Source organism: Syngnathus scovelli, chromosome 9 (assembly GCF_024217435.2).
Source record: "Syngnathus scovelli strain Florida chromosome 9, RoL_Ssco_1.2, whole genome shotgun sequence".
Classification (NCBI taxonomy): domain Eukaryota; kingdom Metazoa; phylum Chordata; class Actinopteri; order Syngnathiformes; family Syngnathidae; genus Syngnathus; species Syngnathus scovelli.
In genome coordinates this window covers 8,590,494-8,612,753 of record NC_090855.1, presented here as the reverse complement: position 1 = coordinate 8,612,753, position 22,260 = coordinate 8,590,494, and the positions used below count along the sequence as shown (strand labels likewise).

At 39.6% G+C, this 22,260-nt stretch overlaps 1 protein-coding gene across 1 annotated transcript in view; it reads left to right on the top strand.

The window, feature by feature from the left end:
• The first annotated feature begins 920 nt into the window (after positions 1–920).
• zfpm2a (zinc finger protein, FOG family member 2a) overlaps positions 921–22,260 on the top strand; it is a 102,422-nt gene continuing 81,082 nt past the window's right edge. Inside the window, exon 1 of the mRNA XM_049730500.2 lies at positions 921–1,334. Coding sequence (XP_049586457.1) covers positions 1,295–1,334 — 40 coding nt within the window. The 5' untranslated portion in view covers positions 921–1,294. The remainder of the gene's footprint in view (positions 1,335–22,260) is intronic.

Below are 22,260 nucleotides of genomic sequence, written 5' to 3'. Positions count from 1 at the left end.
CAAAGCAGATGCTCTTATGGAGGTGAACCACCACTGACCGTCTGTCACATGAATTATTCCGTAGTTTCAGACTCCATTCCAAAGTTGTGGAATTGGGTTATGAGATAATTTCACAGGCCACTTGCTTGTCTTCCTTTGCAGTCCAACAGGCTAATTGAAGAGAGTGATTTCAAGTTTGGGCAACAATTCACAACATGGGAGTCAATCTCCGAAAAGTTATGGTTTTTTTTTTCCCCCCCCATGTATATTTTTACACACATTTCAGGCAGACTTTATATAGTGTGAGATAAATGTGGATCACTCGTAGCGGCACTTATATATATATATATATATAATATATATATATATATATATATATATCAATAAAAGGTGTGGGTTCCAAATTGCATTAAAATCTGAATGTCTGTCATTTTGGGTCAAATTCAGAGTGTATAGTGCACTTGGGAACAAATGGCCAGAATGTGAATATAATATCTATATTTCTAATTTTGTGGTAACCATGATACAGCATTTGGTTTAACTTTAATTTTATTAATTTTATTTCGGGCGAGCTAGGGAGGTTCTACAAATTCCATTTGTCTGGATTAACAAAGACAAGTAAAAACCAGCATTGCAATACCAATTTCAGATAGTTCATAGAAATTAATATTTTTCAGATCTTTTGATTCAAAGTCTAAAAGCATTATAATTATCGCAATATTATTATTATTATTATTATTAACATTATTGTTGTTGTTTTTTTTACTAATGCATTTGATTGCAATATGCTAGTGTAATCTTTTTAAAACTAGGTCCTGAACTAAACATCTAATTTTGCCAATAGTATCTATTGACAAACTGTCAATTAATGTCAACTAAAGTTCAGAAAGCCTTGGCTACGGTGGCCGATGAGGAACAAACCTTATCATCAAACAAAAGCGCAAAACGCCGTCACCTCCACAGTCAGAGCACGCGGAGAAGCTCAGCAGCCTCATTACCGAAAGGAAAGCGAGGAGAGGGTGAGAGGGAGACAGCGACAGAGAGGGAGAGAGAGCGTGCGAGCATGTGAGCGGAAGAGAGAAAGGGAAAAGAGAGAGGGGCAAAGCCAAAGCCAGAGCCAGGAGAACAGAAAGATAAAGCGACGACAGACGGAACGATAGACGTAAAAAAAAAGTATATAGCCGCTTTCTCTTCTTTCCCCCCTTGTCAGTTACCACCCGAAAAAAAACAAAAAAACAAAAACTGCTTGGATGAACCAAAACCTATCGCTCTGTCAACACTACACCTGGATTCACTGACCGGCCACGCAGCAGGCATGTCCCGAAGGAAGCAGAGCAACCCCAGGCAGATCAAACGTAAGTTATTTTCTTTTCTCCTTTGCATGTTTTATGTCAGATCTGTAGAAACTATTTCCACAAAGACCCCGAATCAGCTCAGTGATCAAGCATTCGCGTAATGCACGTCACGATAAACGCGCTTCCCTCGCACTTAAGTGTGTCGGTTCTGCAGAAGGGAGTTCTGGTGCAAATCTTGTGGTGTCGTCTCGTGGCTCAAAAGTTTTACTAACGGTGCAAACTGACTGAGTTCAGTCACTTGACTTGGGTTCTTTGGTCTGACTTTAATTTGTTACCATCCACAAACGTGTCTTTTTACTCCATCAACTGTATCAGTTTAGTGTGCGTGCATCCTAATTAACTAATGTCAAAATTAATATCCATGTGTCCACAAACATTCCAAACGAGTGGCTTCAAAATACTGCACAATTGTAATTGATTTGTCTCCTTTCGAAGCTTTAATTGACGCTCATTGTCTCTGACCCATAAATACGCACGCACTTACGCACGCACTTACGCACGAACACCCACACACACTTAGTGATTGATCCTCTCGTACAGGTGTGTGTACCTGACTTGATACACACACGATTTACTTTTAATAAATGCTATTTGACGATAATGTTTTCAAATACACATTTCTACTAATTTATGTAATATGCATTCAATAGATTATTTTTATTTACTAAAACAGTATTTGGGTAATTTAGTGTCAATGCTCATACCCTTTGCACAGTCGACATATTTTAATTGCAAGTCACTGAGTTTATTGGGTAGATTACCTTATTACTATTTTTTTATAATTCACTATTTTTATGGTGTTTATGAAGGCACAAATCCCTGGCCTACACTTTAAAATTATAGGAAAATTGTTTAATCTGTAGATTGTTATTCTTTTAATTAAGTTATATTTTTTTATATATTTGATGATTACTAAATTGGAGTATTTCAACTGTTACACTTACACAGTGGCACATCACCATCGGAATTCTTTAATCGGAACTACAGCTGACGTGTGTGTTCAGTAAGGATGTTTAGTGTTGGTGTTTCTTTCAGCACTTCAGTGCTGCAAGCGATTGACACACTTTGGACAGTAATTGGAGCTCACAATATTAAAAGTCCACCGTAAATCATTTTACTTGAAGTCATAATACATTTGCTTCTTCACCATTACAACCACTTTGAGCGAAGGGCTAAAAATAAAAAGAGAGACTAAAGAGAAAAAGATTCAAGTAGCGTGTGTTTGCATATTTTTGCATACACGTTGCATGCTCAAGTTCATCTATCCAAGAGGAGACAGAAAGATATTAAATAGCTTTTTTTACTTTTGTTCCATAAAAATAAGCCTCAGAGCCAGAGGACTTTGTGCTATTTTTAATTCTAGAATATTTGTTCATGCATCTAATTACATTTATTGTTGTTGTTGTTTTTTAATTTGGCCCTGATTTTGAACTTTACGTTCCAACATAAATGATCATTTGTTATCACTTTGATTACAAATTTAATATTGGAAATATTTGTTGCATTTTATATCATTTACATTTAAACTTTTTACTCACGATAACTTTTTTCCTTATACCTAAAAATAATTCATTGAACATACGGGGCCTTCCAACACTAGAATCTAAATATCAATGATTTAATATCAAAACAGAAAAAAGTTTTGAGGAAAAGGTTGAGTAAAAATAATGCAAATGTATATTTATTGATGTTTTTGTTTAACTGTTAGTTGAACATAGCAAAGCCTCAAAACATTTGATAAACGACAAAACACGAGTGATGGACCTGTTCACGTTTGAGCCAATCCAATTGTAGCATCCAAATGTTGTTGTCAAGCGAAGGAAGTCGAACATTTGCGTTGCAGCATTGTGACCCGGCCGTGTGTGAATTAATATGTCATGTGTAAGATCATGTTAATGTGCAGCCGATGTGCGGCTGTATAATCAAGCTCTAGTTGCCACCAGAAAGGTCACGAGGAGCCTAGATCCTCTCTCCCACCCCGGGAACTCTGGGGAAAAGCCACTGCATCGAAAGTCAGCAGAGACAGTCATTCTAAAGGACAAAAAGGTTGTTGGGCGCAGTGCCCCCACCAGCAGCGCTGCCACCCCCACCCTCTCCTGCATACATTGGACTGTTATCTAAAATTGTGATTTATGCAGTATTTTAATATTTTGCTTATTCTTTCCCCTTGGGTGCTCTCTGAGCGGTGATAAAAAGGCAATGCTGAAAGAGCACCATTAATTTGCTCCGATGACTGGGGAGATAAGGGCAGATAATGGGAAAGATAAGCAAGGAAGATATACCATCAGAAACCCGATTATTACCATTAAAATTCCAGCCTAGCAATCTGCAGCTGCCTGATAATTCCTTCTCCGTTTCCACCACTTTGGATGATAAGGCAAAAAATAGTCACTCAGTACTCTTGATTAGGCTGCCTGGATATCCCGATAATACAGTGATAAATTATGTATTTCCCCCCTTGTTTTTTTCTCTGCTCTGTTACACACACGCACACACACACACATATATATATATATATATATATATATATATATATATATATATATATATATATATATATATATATATATTTTTTTTTTTCCTTTTCAACCCATTTTCTGTATTGTCCACCCCTTTTCCAAGAAAGCGAAACCCCATACACTTTTATTGTAATAGGAGTTTGATAGAAGAAGAAGATAGTGGTGGAGGTGTTTTGTGTGGGAGCACATATCAATGTTATCAGCTCATCTCCCTGGCCCAGCTGCTCGCTGCTGTTGTTTTTAGCCTTATCACCCCGTGCCAATATGCCAATAAATTGCCCAGATTGTTAGGCAGGTTGGTAGAATTGGACAGGAGTGATGAAAATATCGCTGATACTCTGCGGCTTGCGCTTAGTTGCTCTAATATGATGTGTGAATGCCACCAAGTTCTCTGTATCCTCTCTTCTCACCCCCACCCTTTCCTCCTTCGCTCCCTCCCTTCTTCCAAAGGCTGCTGGTGTCCATACCTCTATTGGAACTGAGAGGAGAACATTTTGATGCTTAATAGGAAGGAAAGATATGAACAGGCTGAATTGAAACAGGCCCCTCGGAGTAATTTTTCTGTAAAATTGCCCCCCAAAGTTTCACAGCATAAAGCGGAATCTGGATGATGTAGGGGGTGTGCCTTCACTATTGTTTATGGGAACATATTGAAGCAGCCCTCTGAGGCTATGCTCAGGCATCTAATGTCAAATGTGCTTATTAAGCTGACTTAGTACTTTCGCCTTAACTGTTGCCATCTTTATATGGACCACCTGGGAATTTGTGCAGCTTCTTTTTTCCTCCTTTTACTTCTCATTATCCGATCAGAACGAAGTAGTGATTACTGCTCTTCAACGACACGGATGTACAGCACCCGTTTGCCAGGGCTGAACACTATGTCTTACTGTCATTATGATTAAGCTACTCTTGTGATAGCGATCTCAATTCCAAAAAGATAATCCAATGCAGTGTACAATCATGTTTCTGTTTTTTGTTTTTTTATCCGTAGGCTATAGTACTCGATGGAAAAGTTGAAAAGGGGTCATCCTGATTTTGTAGATCATAAATGATATTTTAAATGAACATCAATTTTGGGTTTTTGCTATTTAAACACCATTGTAAATTACTAATTGAATTGTACATCTTGTATATTGTTTTGGATTACCCTAATTTCAACAAAATTACTGTAGTCAGTTTGAAGCAAAAAAAAATCTGAATTTACAAAATATTTGTTTTTATTCAACAATTTTCTTGACTCACTGTTAATCTTTGCATATGGCCGCTTATGGAACATCAGCAAACTGTTATCATATGAGGTGACATTTCTATCTTTGAGGGGCATTTATCAGAGGCAGATTACAGTAGTAAAGGATAAGAGAAGTGTTTACTGAATTGTCTGCCAACATCCTGTGTGTGTGTGTGCCAGTGTTTGTGTGCACGTGCTTGTGTATACATTAGCACATGTGCAGTACAGTACGACAATAATGTGCTTGTGTGTTCAGAGCTGTAAGATGTATTGGAGCATTTATTTTGTGCAACTTTAAAGGGAGCGCACGATTTTCACAACTTAGTGCACCGTTCTTGTGGAGATTGCTGTATACTGCAAGAGTTGTATCGTGCTGCCTTTCACCCTTGCCCACAAACACTGGCAACTGTGGCTGTCACATGTTTCGGGGGCGGGAAATCATAAAATGTCTGTGTGTCTGCCTCGCTGTATGTTTAAGGGTCTGTCTTTCATTAGGTGACAGTCCTTTTGGTTCTCCTGTGTTTTTCCTCTTGATCTGTTTCCGAAGAGGAATGGTTGCTGAATGCCAACTTTCACGCTGACATCTGTTCCCTGACAATAACAGCATGTGTTGTTTCCCTGTCTTATACGGAAGGATACACAACTGCCTCATTACTTTTGTTGCACACTTACAAACGCACGCACTCACACGCACACACACACACACGCACGTATATATATATGTATACATATATATATATATATATAGTATGTGTATATGTATATATATATATATATATATATATATATATATATATATATATATACTCTTTATATATATGCACTTATAGCAGTAATCTTAGCTACTGTTATGTAAAGGTATATGGAAAAGATGGACAGCAGCTGTTGTTTCCTTTGTTAAAAGAAGCTCTGTGTCATGTTGGATGGGCTTGTGCTTAGTAGCCGACAGAATGCCAGTGTCTAAAGTTGTCCTCGGTGGCCCCGCAGCCTGCAAAGCCTAGACAGTGATATGATATGTGGGCAGGGTTGCAACCAAGGCATAGGTCACTTCCTCACACGGTTTCCTCTTTATCATCCTCCTTCCTGGATTCTTCTGTTATTATTTCAATAACTGCTTGCCCAGGGTATGATTGTGTAGGTTTTATTTTGGTACTGTTGCTATCCTAATAATAATAAGAAAATAAATAATAAGAAAATCACTTAAATTCCTATAAATATTGTCGATTAAATACCTTTATTATATATGTGATATAATGTCTTCTAATACTTCTATTGTCACTTTGTGTTGTTTTTCTGTGACCCACTACCGTGTAGCTTTCTATTTATTTAGATTTGATATCAGGGTTGCCTATTGAGCCTCGAGGTAACAATGACTTTCAGCCTGCTTTAAGTTAATAGCCTTGGCTCCTGCTTGTAGGGATCAATATTGGTAATAATTAATCACCATTATCAAGCTCAGGATCTAGTTCCATTTGTTGTTACATCAGGAAAATATCAATAAAGAAGTAGACTCCCTGATTGTCATGGCAACTTCATCTCTAAGGTCAAAGAGAGTTTATCTTATCTTGCTGCTGAGAGTGGCAAACTGCGTAGGAATCTAGTTTAGACTCAAAGATCATTGATTTAGGCTTTCTTTTACCCCCACCTTGTTGTTCCAGGACAGGGGGGTGAAAGGCAGCATTCTAATCACAACAGAGATGTAAGATTTAAATATTGATGTCCAAAGGCCATTACAAGCAAAGAGGGCCTCTGGTCTTGCTGTTGTTCAAGTACGTCCTTTTAAGGCCCAGACAAAGCTTTGATTATCAGAGGTGTCACTGTGGAGTGTGTCTGGATAGCTGACAGTGTGGGACTGCAGGGGAGATCAGTTTCCTGCAAACACAGCCACAGAATATTAAAAGATCCTACTCAGCACCCTACTCTGTGTAACTGTTGTTATGACGTATAGGAACAATTATGATATAGTTGGAAAAAAAGCCATTGTAGCAATATTTTAGTTTTTTTTTTTTTTTTTGCATCATGAGATAAATATAGATAGATAAAGAGACTGAATAAATGAAAATGAATAGAAAGCCTCCATAATAGCACTAGTTCATTTTATACTCTTTGTCATGGGGTTGAAATAAGCAACACAAATACAGATTTCACTATTAATCAACCAATTCTATTCCAGCTGACTTTGGGTAATATTGAAATGATTGCCAGCCAATCGCAGGGCACACATAGACAAACAATGACACCTAAGGACAAATGAGGATTCTTAATTAACCTACCATGCATGTTTTGGAATTGTGGGAGGTCACCGGAGTATCGGGAGAAAATTGATGCAGGAATAGGGACGTGCAAACTTCACACAGAAAGGCTGGATCCGGATTCAAAACCACAACTTCTGCACTGTGACATGCTAACCATTCGCCACATCTATTATTATTAAGCAAAGATTTAAACGTATATCCAATTATACTGTAGGTCATCTACAAATGTGTGTTGACATTCCTGTACTGACATTCAATGTGTGCGCAAAACATGTCAGAGCCTGGACTTTTATCAAGCGATCCTAAATCAAGTCAAATGATGATTTGAACTTAAAAAAAATGATACTGTCTGCAGAAATACAACAACTAAAAATCTTGTATGTTGGTGTTGCTGGAGGTCAAAGTGTCATTATTCTAGGTCTCAATGTGCTTCATTTGCAACTGCAAGTAAAGCGGTTTGTTTTCAGCAGAGGTACTCTTCATTCTGAGCCATTTAGGTAGAACAGCAGGGCAGGGTGCTTAGATGTAGCTCATCATGCTGCAGAATGTTCCTTAGGGTTGGAGCAGGGGCAATGCCTGCTTTTTTTTTTCATCCTCTTCTTGCCTCCGGGACACAATTGCCTCATTTAACATTCTCTAGCCCAGCCAAGAGAGGAAATAGCTAGGCTGAGAAGAGAGGCTGCCACACATCATGAATTCTTCTTTCATTTAACTAGCACTGTTCCTTTCACCTTGGTGATGCACATAGATTAGGAATGAAGCCATTGCACAATTAAGGGGTTGAGGGGTATTGAGGTTGTTCTAATGCCACCAATTGGTTTTCATGTTCTCGATTGTGAATACTTATCGTGGTTTCATCAAGCTTCGCTATAGGCCACAATTGTTTTAAAATTGCATACAGCAAGACAATATTTCTGACAGTCGGGAAATAAAGTATTAAGCTTTCATTTTGGCAGTCTTCCACTATGTCTTTAAAAATAATTTGAGTCAACAAGCCCTATTTTGGTAGACTGTCGCTAATTCATTTTCGTGCCGGGGCAAGTCTAGTTTCCCTTGTTTGGGATTTTTGCAGGCTGCATTTACGCCAATTTGAGCGTTCCGGCGCAGAGAGCTGCCACTCTCCCAATGTACTTGACAATTTGGTGACTGAGCTCTACATAAAAACGGGGGCATTATCATTTTTGTGGCCCCTCCTTGCAGAAATTGGGGTGTCTTGCACGTTCTGTCGTGTACAGACTTTTTATGCAAATCAGGCGCGCCATATTTTAATGGATGGAAAGAAGCTGCTTGATTGGAATCGGCTATGATGACGCCCACATGGTGCCGACAGCCCCCCGTTTCCCTGCGCCCAGCTGCGTCGGTCCACAAAATTGCCAAAACTCTGTCTGGCCCCACCCCTTCCACATTTTTGCTGCGCCGTGCGCTAGACGTGTGCCTCAAATGAAAATGAGTCTAATGAGGTCATTAGTTCTGTTTGATTGATTTCAGTCAATCAAAGCAGCAATACTCAGATATTACATTTTTGTTTTGACTGAATTTTGGATGATGAGAGGGAAAGTCAACCCTGAAAAAAATAACTCAACCTATTAGACATTGTCACATTATATTGTAATGAACAGAAAATGCATTCATGTCCAAACTGTCATGAAGGGGATAATTTAGTGAACACCATTTACAAAGAAGTGTAGTAGTTTGCACATCACAGAGTGACACACTAATAGCTGTTTGGGCCAAATCTGTAGCTTGGCAGGAATTACCAGAGATGTTTTTTTTCTTCTTCTTCTTTTTTTTGCATGAGGGGTGGGGGGCAGCACAGAACTTTACATTTGGATGAAATGCACCAGAGTGTAAGGATAGTTAGGTGGCAACAGAGGATTAAGGCAACAAGCCTTTCAGTTCAATTTGTACATCAGCATTTTCTGCCAGACGAACGGCATAAAACGCCGAGCATCTTAAGGGTTCAGTGGAAAATAGCTAATGACAAGGCTTTGTAAATAGATAAACAATTTATGTCAAATATGCTTAAAATATAAAACAAACTTCAAAACATGTTAATGTTTTCAAAAAGCTGTGTTTTCATTTCTGCCATTTCAAAGCCACTAAAGCTGTTGACTGCGGAGCTTACACCTCATGAAATCGGGGCCATATCTTTCTTCAGACGATTAGCGGAAAGTGCTGCAACATAAATAGTCGGAATGCAGTTCTAATCAAAAGTGGTTGATAACGACTGATTATATTTTCGATGACTTATGAAGATCAGATAAGACAGTGTTTGTGACAAAAGAAGTGACATGACGCAAAGTGCACATCTGCTCCTTATTATCTCAAACGGGCCTTGCTAAGTGGCTAAGTGAGTAAACATCCAGGGAGAAAAGCTTTCACTATTATTTTCGAATTAGCCTATTTTCTTTGTGCATTTCAGAGAATGCTTATCTCGTAATTACTGAAAACTGTTGACACCGAGCAAGTGTAAGCCAGTTAAAATGGCATTTTTTGTTCATTGCTATCAGATTGTATTTTTATCTACGCTTCATGCATTCCTGAAAACCAAGGATAATAGGCTCAAACTCGCGATTTCCAGAATGACAGCAGAATTAAGTGGCAGATATTAAAAAGCTACAATCATCACATAAGGCGCTCAGTTCAGAAAGTGACTGTGAGATATACATTTGACCATAATCAAGTTTATTTTTAAGCTTCAGAGACAGGGTCAGTTGATAATCTTGAGAAAAACAGGAGGAAAAAAGCTTTCTCTGATAGACGAGGAGAAAATCTGATTGATTGATGTCCGCCGGCTTTGCCACCGTCACAAGCCAGTTGACAGTTAGTTTGGGATCAGATGATTTCACTCTGAAGATTGGGCTCGAGGGGAAGCTAGGCAAATATGAAGGACACAAAGGTCAATGGCTTCTCTCCTCTCTGTATCTATCTCTCTCTGGCTATAGCTGGCTTTGACAAACTGTAATATGTTGCCAAGCTTTGTGGCAGCAGGACACATGGTCGTAGTTTGTACAGTAATATCCTATTGCAGTAATCTCACAGGGAATGATTGAAAGTGGTGGAGGAATCTGGTACCAACAGAGACCCGTTGACATCATCAGCTGCAGTCGACTGGCAGATGTCTCTTGACTTGTTTGAACCAAATGTTCCCAGGGGATGGAGTAAGTTAAACAACAGCTTTGACTTGAAGCGATCTGTTATTATAAGCAGAATCTGATAAGACAGCACCCCCATACTATGTGTTTGTGGAGCGGAGAGGTCAAAGTGTGTGTGTGTGTGTGTGGGTTCCGCAGTAAGTGTTGGTTTGGGGTTTTGGAGAAAGACCAACCTTGATTTATGACAAAAGATGATTGGATGTACATTGTAAATAAACACAATGATTTCTCGGTTGCCTCTTACCCTCCTCAGTGTCTCTCTCCTATGCAACATTTGGTCTTTTGTCACTGTTTAGATCAATTTTGGTGATGTTTAAGTGGAGCCGTATGTGCCCGCAGTGCTGTTTGATATTTAATAGAAAGCGCTGGCCCCTCTGAGGGTCCATGGACATAACTGACACATCCATTAGCTTTGTATGGAGCTACTTTCAACATCAAGGTCTCACTTGTGATGAAGTGGCTGGGTAAATGGAATTCAAATTCAACAAATGTGAATCTTCTTTTAATCAAGTTTTCATTGTGCAAAACGTAGCCTCCATTCAGAGCCGCTAGTCAAACAATACAAATCATAATCTCCCCATACCAATGGAAGTGGACATCATTTATGTGAGGAGACAACAACTCTTTTGTTTGTTTGAAGTGGTGGATATGACAGTGTTCTTGTCAAAGGCTCAGGGTGAATAAAATGGGTTTGTAATTACCTTAATTATCTCTTATATGTTTTCAACTAATGATGTCCATTAAATGCTTGAGACTTCATTTGGAGACTGGCTCGCGGTAGGTTGGCTTAGGCTGTCTTATAATACAGCATGTTACATTACAACTAATGAACTTCTTTCATCGAAGATGCTTATCATACAGTGCCTCTTAGGGGAAAAGCCAATATACTTCAGCCTTTTGTTACAGTTGGATTAGAACAATTCTTATAGTTCTTACTTATCTTTCAAATTTTCTCTACATGTGATAGTAACCCAATTGGCTTCATGTCTAAACAGGATGGCGCTCTAATCTGGACCGCTGCTCGCTTCATGTAAAACATCTCATTTTGTGGCTCAGCCCGGTCGCTGTCTTATCGTTACACAATTCACTGAACTCTCTGTGATTTTCTTTGTGGCAATTTATTTAAATTCCCTCATGTTTATATATTTCCTGTCTTCTTTCATTCATAATGATTGCCTTTCATAAGTTCAAAGACTCATCTTCTCAGACTTTTGGTAACTTTGCAGATACGGAGTCACAATGGGGACGAGAAAAGCTGCTTTGTGGCGGTGTTAGTATGCTTGACGGCCATCGCTGTACCGAGACGGGATCCTGGGCTAACCTTGATATACAAGGCAGATTTAAGCGCTCTAACAGTTTGCACCTCAGCAGGTACAGAGATCATGCTTGAATTCGTGCGGGCTCCTCTGTCCAGCGCTAAAGCCTTCAGTCGTGTATGCTGCTTGGCTCCTGTGGCTGCTTTGGTCTTTGTCCATCACCTATCAGCATATCAACAGTGTCTCTGAAGCCCCGGTTGTATAATGCACCATTTATGGCTTTGTGGATGGAGATGGCGGTTGGGCGGTGGAATAGCTCCAGGCCTTTCCCTCAGTGAGTGGATTAACGGCGGCCTGCTTTAGTGCACTCTGCCACGGTGTGAAATCGGCCTCGCTTCGGCGCCGGTGCTGTGGCTTCCTCTCTCTCCCTTTTTTCTTTCTGTCTACTCTTCTCTCGCTGTTTCCTCACCTCCATGCAAAGCCTCTCACTGCCATCTGTGAAATGTGGAAACTCTGTGTCTAAGTTGAGTTCAGATCCCATCCCCTTCACCAAGCTGAAGCCAGGAAGCAAATGGGTAGCCAGTCGGTGAAAAGGGGGGGGGGGGGGGGGGGGTGGCTGGTTGCAGAGGAGGTGGGAGGGAGAGCTCAAGAGATGAAGCAGGGGAGGGAGGGCGATGAGCTCACTGATGTTGTGCCGCGTGTGCAGGAACCCTGCCTGTTCTCCGCGGGCGAGTTGGAGGCGGGTCCGGGCCTGGGTGCTGGCCGAGAGATCTCTGGTTCCTGCGAGCGGGTCCAAATCCCCCCTCTGTGTGTGTCTGTGTCGATGCGAGGCGGTGGCACAACTCCCCTGAGCCCCTGCCCAGTCCTTTGAAGATAAGATGGTGATACAGAGTCCCTTTCGCTACGTTGCTAACTGATGGTCTTTGTGTGACATGCCTCTCTCCACTGGAGCCTGCAGCTAAAACACCTATGGTCTTTACTGAAATGAATTGGCTCTATGGCCTCAGGTCAAATGAGATTATCAAAGGCCAGCTCGTTTTTCTATATAGGACGTTTCTCTTTCTTAATCATTATTTAATGCTGATGCATCAATAGCTGTTGTCATTTTTGTTCAAATTAAAGGTTTTCCAAAATCCCGACTAATCAAATTACAGTATTAGGAAACGTGATGCAATGTGGGATTTGATGAGCACGTGCTGCGCTGCTGGTGGACTAGCCATTTTGAAGGACATCATGTTAAAATTTAAGAAAGGAAAGAGGATTGACATGGAAAAAAAATAGACCGTGAAGCAAGAGACTGATACCCGACAAATGGATTCAATCTGGACAAAATGCTTAATTACTAAGAGTGGCACACCCACTGCATTTCTTTAGATGGCCGATACATCTGTGATACAACGCACTCTGATGTCACAATGCCGAGTCTTGTTGACCATTTTCAACACAAATAAAATAACATGTCCCTCTTATCCATCAATATTATTTTTAATATTTATTTTGTGGCACCCAAGGGCAATCTTTTGCATCTTTGCCACTGCACTGTAGCTCTTTTTTTAAACGGGCTGCTTTTAAAATGATGAACTCAACATTTCCTCTCCTTTTTTTCTATTCGTTGCGGCTTTCTGGTTAAGATCAATGCATAATGTCTTGTGATTGCACTGCATTATGATGGCTCAGAAAGCTGAGTCGGGGTCCAGCGACACATCATCTTTTTCCATAGACATTGTGAATCTCTGTGGCTCATCAGGGATGGGGCGTTGATTGCTTTTTGATACCCCTCCAACATGGATGAGGTCCTGCATACATCAGTTAATTAGCATGTACTTACAGTGTGTGTGGCAGACCTTACAGACCCCACAGTTGTCATCAGATCCTCAGTCCAAGTGCTCTAACCACACTCCCTGAAGGTTTGGTCGAATGCCTCGCAAGAAAAGCTATACGTATACTATACGGGTTAATGCTTTGTGACTGTACGTTCATGTAAGTGAGTGTTTGTGCATGCATATGTGTGTGTGTGAGATGGAGTGACTGCAAATCATGCAGACACAAAAGCAAGCAGTATTGTCTAATTTGTATGGTTTTGGGTTACGCACAAACTGTGATAGCACCCTGACGACTCTCAACTTCTTATCCTCCTACTCTATTGCTTCAGTTACAACATGATGATTGTATATTTACAGTCTAATTCTGATGCCACCATGCATTGGTTCCGCAACAGTCCCGCTCAACACGTTGGTCGTCATTCAGATAACTTCATCATCCACATAGTTAATGTTGGCCGTTTTGCTTGGTGCTTTAAATGGATGGCACTGCGGTGGGCAAGTTGCAACAGTTAATTAGGCCACACAAATGACTGAGGAGTATCATTCTGTGAACCTCAGTGATAATGTGTGTGTAAAGCATCACATTAGGTCCAGCAATGCCTCACTGACATTTTGGATGGTGGGTCATTAAAGTAAGTCACGTTAGTTATTTTTGTTGTAGGCCAAGCAAACACACGCACTGAACTGTGGAAGCTACTAGAGAATCGCGATATATTTCATAAAGGTATCCTGTCACACTCCCATGGCTTGTGGTAAACAAGACAATGTGATATGCTCCTTAGAATAAAGTGGAAGATGTCGCAGGAGAACAGACATCTAACTGCTTTTTCTACAGGTAATCTTGACTTGGATCTTAACTCCAATACTTTTTCTTTTTTTTTTTTTCTCAGCACAAGCCAGATCTGAGCAGGAATGAACACTCCACTCCATATTTCTGTGGTCATACTTTATTGAATATCATTTCAGATAAGCACTATAATCCTTGGGTGGAGAAGTGATGTATATTGACCTGCTCAATGGTGGCGATACAGTGCATGTCTCAAATGTGGAAACGGTAAATACTGATTTGTGTCACTGCTACAATCATGTAGCAAGAAATATTGAGGGCAGCCCTTTTTGTTGTCTGTCATCATTGACCCCAAGTAGTTAAAATAGCACTGTTATTAATTTGTATATTCAGCTGACTACTGCAAATGAAAACATATCAGGGTGTGGTAAAACAAATGTGCTAAACTGTACAATGAAACATTTAACTCAAAATTTGGGGTGAAAGTACAGTATCAATACTGTACTTAAATTACATGCACCAATTAAGAATGTATATTTTTAAAACTCATCTATGAGAGCTTACAATAGGTGAGGCCTTGTAATACGAGTTTAATTCATTACTTTGAAATAATCTTTCCTATTGAAATGAATGGAAATGGCATTTAATTGGTTGGGCCTCCCAAAAGAAGCCAAATAATGTTTTAGTAATATCTTTTTTATTACTGTATAATATTGTCATAATAAAAATTGGCCTAAGCTAAACTTCAGCAAGCCAGTCTTCCAAACTGCTGCTTGTTGAATCATCGCGACCTTCAATTGAACCCCAGATTTTGAAGGAGACCTGCTTACCACTCAACTGCCACAATTTGTTTTATTTCTAAATCAAATCAGTCAAATCAAATGTTTGTGCCATCAAGCAGTAAGGTGTTCTCTCAGGTCAATACCACATGGTAACACCTCTTCTCACCTCTCCTGGGTTTCCTCCATCAAGTGAGAGCAGAACTCTTTGCTTCCTCATGGTTCATTTCATCAGGATTTCCTTTATCTTGACCGACCAGGCCCATGACCCTCACAGCACTGATAGTTTTTTTTAAAGCATGAAACAGAACTTAACTGGGATAAGTTCTCCCAGTTAAGTTTGGGTCATTGACCTGTACATACAAAATGTCGTTTCAATGTTTGAGTTGAACTTGAGAAGTTAAAAATGTTCAATAATTAATGGAGCATGAGAAAACATGCCTATTTTTATGAATGTGTAGGTCAGTAAACAGCAAAGGTATACTCCCGCTGAATTAAATTTTTATTTTGAAAATAATTAATTTACTGTATTTGAAGAATAGCATTTGTTATTGTTCAAAATGTAATGTCAACATCTTTGGTCCAAATTGAAGTTTGATAATTTTGAACATGGTTTCTGAAAATGCTTAAGATTTAATTTTTTGGATGTAGAAGGGTTTTTCTTCTTTTGCTTAACATGTCTTAATAGTTATTTGTGTTTGTAGTTCTTTTACAAATGATCCATCTTCGTCACTGAAGTTGTCTTTATCATGAATGCCACTGGAAAGAGCCTCATTATGTCATTGACAATTTAAACATAAGTTACTTGAGTAACTGGAACAGAGTAAATGTATTACTATATAATATAATACTGTAAATAAATGTATAATGTATTACATTATATATTTATTGACAGTATTTTTTGTCATTATCTTGAAACTTTCTTTTTGTTTGCCTGCAGAGTACACAATATATGAAAATTGATCCAAAGTTTTTTGGTGCTTTCTTTATTGTATAAAGCAATGGCCGTGCTGCTGAGCTGATGTCTGCCATCTGACTGTTGTTTGAAGTTAGCACAAGTAGACAATATTTGCTTTGCACCAATGTCCGCCCACTACGTCTGGCTGCTGCGTTTGAAAGTGCAACCTGTGTGCACTCTATCAGCGCATGGCCTTGAAGAAATGGTTCAAATTTGTCGTTTGGTTTGTCAGTGCATTGACAATATGGTTGTTGGGAGTGAAGGTTTTTACCGTCATGGCTGTGATGGGGTATATGTGATAGGCAGGTGGGGGAGAGAGAGAGAGAGAGAGAGATGGGCCAAGCGTGATGGAGGTTGCAGTGCACCAGATTGGGCCATTAGGAAATGGCAGATACCCTCAATTCAGAACTGCTGGGGTGCGATCTCTTGAAAGCCCCAAACTGGGCCAGTTTCAGTCCACACCCTGACTGCCAGGAAGAGAGCACAAGTGAGACAATAATGAAGAGAGACAAGAATTCACAAATCACAAACGTCTCTAGAATTTAAATTAATTACAATCTAAAACCTTTTTATTTTGCTTATGAAATTGGAAAATAAAAAAAATTAAAAATCTATATATAGGAACCAATTGAATTGCAGAAATTATTTACTTGAGGAATATATTTTTGTATCGCAAATGTAAAAACCGTAACAACCTGAAGTACCCAGTGAAAAAAGTAAACCCCAGATTATTGTATTAGCCTACATTCCAAGATCTTTTTTGATTCATTCACTATTTTACATGTATTACAATCAATTCAGAGAATGGATGAAGGCTTTACCAGTTTATACGTACAGTTCAGAAGTCCAAAGGCTTTCCCGGTGTATACAGTTCAGCAGTCCAAACAGTATACAGTGGTAACTTGTATTTGTAAAATATGTTTATTATCTCTCTCTCTCTCCACTGATTGGCTGTACTGCATTATTTTTTTTCCATTTTGCATGTAGATCATAAAGTGCTCTGTCAAATGGCCTCAGTGAGCAAATGTGTTTGAAAGTTCTTTTCATTACGAGAAGTGTGTTTTGAGGCAAGGCTAAGAGGGGGCTTCTGAGACTAACAGCGTTATCAGCACCAGATGCAGGTTGACTTCAGACTTCCATTGCAAGGTAAAGAAAAGAGAGGGAGGAAATTAATGAGAGCTATAAAGCCAGCAGGATAAATAATTAGCCAACTGCTCCTTAGATCTGTCTCTCCATTTGCAGCGGCAAATAAATCCATCTTGCATTTTATTTGTCAAAAAACGAATATATTATTTTTGTGTGATTTAAGCCTTCTGTTGGTAGTTCTGTGTTCTTCTTTCTTTATTTGTCAAATAATTACTATACTGTATACCCTAATCACAAGTTTCAAAGTCTTGCCACTATCTTCCAAACAGTGTCAGCCGCTGTTGTCCACAAAGTATTATATTAAAAATTCAGTCAACCTCATTCTATTTTATTGAATCTAATTTTAGTCGATTATAAGTCAAGTATTTTAGGATTTTCTTTTTAGTCTTAGAAAACATGATTTTATTTGTTTAGTTCGTCAACAAAAAATGCCAACATTTTAGTGTAGTTTTAATCAGCGCAATCATCTTTTACCCTTTTACATTTTTGTCAGCAGATAATATTGAACATTTTCAATACACATATTGTATTATATGTCTGAAAATGTAGGTTAAAGTTGTTTTGTTTGGCTTCAGTTCCTTGTACTTTTTAGTTTGCATTTAGATTGTTTGGTTTTATCTTATGTTTGTTGTTTTTCCAGCTACCTCATGCCCACATGACATCTTTTTGACTAAAATCAAGCAAGTATTTTTTTCTCGACATCAGTAAACGTATCCAATATCTCATCTTCTCTCTTTCCCGGATCTTGTGCAAAGCCTGTCCATGTCAACGTTTACGCGGTAGTTATTTTGTCTGTTGAGGTCTCGTAATTTTTCTTTACTTTCTATGCTTTCGTTGGGATCTAAAGTAATTTCCTTTGCATTTGAGGACATAGCATGCAAGTTTGCGTTGATTGGAGCGTTTACACGGAGGCTCACTCCTTGAGGATTTTGTATTATTGTTGTCACGCTATATGGAGCACATCCACTTGTATTGTTCTAATACTCCACCGGTAGAATTGAAAAGAGCTGAGAAATCACCAAAAGACTTACATTATCCTCCGTCTTTGAATGCTATTCATGTGTCTTGCGCTTAGTAATCTCCCCCTCTAATCTCATTCAAAGATATAAATAAACAAGTAATGATGTAAATGGGGAAAGCACATGAGTGAACAGCTAGAGGATTATGGTAATTAATGATTATAGATGTTTTCCTTTTTTTTACTTTAATATTATGTACGTATCTGGGTAATAAAGATAGTTTTTGTTTAAATCCACGCATGCAATGAAATATGTTGTCAGGTACTCCTCCACCAAGGCAATTCATTGTATCAGAACACATCTAGACAGACACTGTATCTATCTTGATAGACACTCTGCTCTATTGATCTGCCCGATCGTGTATGAATGCCATCCAAATCGATAATGTTGCATTGCTTGATTTACCACCCCCGCATCTCTTCAGTGTGAAATCAATCATGTCTTTAAAAAAAGAGTTCAATGTCGGCCTCCGTCAGCCTTTTATACACTACATTAGAAAGTAAAGAAAAAATGACAGCGGATACCAGATCCATGAAAAAAGTCTTTGAAATAGATTCCTGGGAGGGTAGGGGGTGTGGGGGTCCACTCTGGCACAAGTCGTGGCATTGATGCCACAGCCCCTGGGCGCAGGGATACTTGGCATGGACAAGTTGGTTGCTGGGCTTGTATCAGTGGGCACGGGCCCATCCTGTGGGAGCTCCTAAGCCATGCTGTCTGAAGAAGGACTGATGAGTTTGGCAGCACATATGGGCATACTATGGGTTTTTATTTCAGTCAAAGCAGTGCCGATGTTATCATCTTCGCTTCCCAGCATGCCAGCATCGCCGAGGCCGATGATTGGGCTTCACAGGGCCCAGCCGATTCGTCTACCACTGTTTCTAGTGTGTATATTACACTGAGGTGACAATTTGTTCCAGCTAATTGGAAGTTTGTGCCGGTCTTCCCAGAACAAAACACCAGCCTATCACAAATTACAACGATATCACAAACATGGATTCAGCCCGCCTCAGCTCTTTTTCCAGTCGAGACAGGAAGTCGACGGCTGCCTCGGTTTGTTGATAAGCATCCACAGGGTAATGAAACTTCCACTTTGATGAGAAGTTGAAAAGAGTGTGTCCATGTTGGTTTGGCAGAACATTAGACATGGCTTCAGGCAGGTGGGGCAGGCAAGGGATGGCGCCGCTTTAATAGGGCTCATCCAGAGGTGAAAGGAGCGCTGCTTGCAATGAACTAAGGGTGGGCGCAGGGGCTGCCAGTACATGTCTTTTGTCTTTCATTATCTTTATTTCCTTATTATTTTAAATGGCCATCCTCTGCACGTTTTTTTTCTTCTTCACTAGAAGCTTTTTTGATATCCATTTAGATTGGAGCTTCATTAAAAACCTCAGACAATGGGGTGACTTCTAATTAAGTGGCGCCGCATCTGGCCTCTGGCACCCTATCCCGTTGTTCCATCTATTTTGCTGCGGAGAATTCATTTGTTTCTTAATTAAGAAAAACACCAATAGCGTGAAAAATCTGCTTATGGTACCTGAATTGTAATTAGTTAAGTAGTGAGGGGAAGGTGAAAAACACCTACCAGTAGCTCCAGAAATGAACTCAGAGCTGATAAAAATGAACAAACTAGCCCTGCATATATCGAGGCTAGGGAGAAAGGTGTACCATCATTATGGCTAAGACAATATGCCAAACTATCTTCAAAGAAATCAAATTGCTAGAATGTTTTCATTTGCATGTATTAACCATTAACATAATGAGGAGAAGTGACATTGGACCCGGATTGCGTGTCTGTTCGGATTGATAACTGCCGCTTCTGCAAATTGTCTCCTTTGCAAAATAGCGAGTAGTCAAACCGATCGGTGTTGAACTGTGAATTGGACAGTGAACCTGATCCATTGTTGAATCTGACACATTGCTCTCTGACATCTATCCCTAAACAAGAAATACCGTATTTTCCGGACTATAAGTCGCTCCGGAGTATAAGTCGCACCAGCCATAAAATGCCCCAAAAAGTGAAAAAAAACATATATAAGTCGCTCCGGAGTATAAGTCGCATTTTGGGGGCAATTTATTCGACAAAATCCCACACCAAAAACAGTCATGAACGAGCAACAACAGGCTAAACGATAGCAACAACAGGCTAAACGATAGGTATGCTAACGTGACAAACACAAACAAAGAGCTGAGAACGGGCCTGACGTAACATATAGAGTGATTAAGGACAACTATTACATGAATAACATGTTTATAAAACCATCAGTGTCACTCCAATTCATTAAATAGCAACAACAGGCTAAACGATAGGTATGCTAACGTGACAAACTCAAACAAAGAGCTGAGAACGGGCCTGACGTAACATATAGAGTGATTAAGGACAACTATTACATGAATAACATGTTTATAAAACCATCGGTGTCACTCCAATTCATTAAATCCATCGATCGTTCTTTGTCAACAATGGGTGCGCGCGACTGAGGGCGCTTGCACTTCAAAATATTCCACAGGCTCATATAACGATAGATAAACTATATTTCAAATAACTATAATATAAGCCAATAATATTATCAAACCATCCGTGCACTTTAAATCCATTAAATCCATCGGTCAAATTCCTCGTCCTTTGTCAACATCGCCGCGCGTGCGCCCTGACGTCAGCCTCGTCTTTATTCCACAGATCTAGTATATAACTATATTGTAGCGTTAACAAAGTACAAGGATAGACGTGGGTTTGGTATACGGCTCTTTATTAAACAAAACAAACTTCCAAGCGTGTGGCGGCGTGGACTTCCAGACACGAGAGCTCCATGGCATAGGACCGGGCGTGCGTAATGGCCATGTCCGAGCCCCGCGCACCGTTCAGCGGACAGCCACTCGGCCGAGCGTCGGCCCCCGACTCAGTAGAGACCGGGCGTGCGTAAAAGCCATAATAGTTTTTCAAACCTTCTATGTCACTCCAAATCCTTAATTCCTTCAAACTCTTTGTCCTCCGTGTCACTTAGAAATGATCACCGCTAATGATGGTAGTCCTTGTGTGGCACGTTTGTATGTAAACAACCGGCGCGCCGCGCTACTGACGTCACTTGAAATAGTAATCCATTGGTACATCATGGTTCTCCAAACTTTCTTTCTGCTGCTCGATTACTGTTTTCAGCTGCATATTTTACAACTTGAAGTTTGTAACCTGCAAAATATGAGTTTCTTTTTGGTGCCATTTTTCTTAAGCCCACCCAGTTGATGAGTCACGGCCAACGGTAAAATTTAGAGCGCCCTCATCCAGTTTCGTCTGAAAATATAATTTTTTTTGGTTGTTTTATCAAAGTCAAAGTCTGCTTTATCGTCGATATATTTTTTTATATACTAAGACACACAAAGAGATTGAAATTACATTTCCACTATCCCTCGGTGAGATAGTACACATATGCATACAAGCAACACAAAAAAACCCCAAGAAGGCACTAACAATGAATAAATAAGAGTATTGAATAAATGATAAATAAACAAATAATAATAAATAATAATAATAAATATAAGAGGAGCAAAAATGGAGCAAGTGTACATACAGCAGACAGTGGACTTGGATATGGTGCTTTAAAGTGTTAATTGCTTTATTTGATGTTTTCTCTATTTTTTATGTTTTGAATATGTTCAAGATAAAGAAATAAAAGCATGTGAAGTGATCAACTATACTAAAAATAACATGGGAAGTGGTCAACTATACTTGTAAGTGATGTCTTAATGATCAAGTAAAAATTTGTGAAAAAAAAACATATATAAGTCGCTCCTGAGTATAAGTCGCCCCCCCACCCAAACTATGAAAAAAACCGCGACTTATAGTCCGGAAATTACGGTAGTCTTTATTGTTTCGGAGGATATGCGGAAAGCTTATTTGCATGTGCGTGTGTGTGTGAATGGTTGCGGCAGACGGTGTTCGCATGTGGACGGTTGCACATTCGGTTCTCTTCCCCTCCCTCCTTGTACATACAAACAGGCACGCACATACT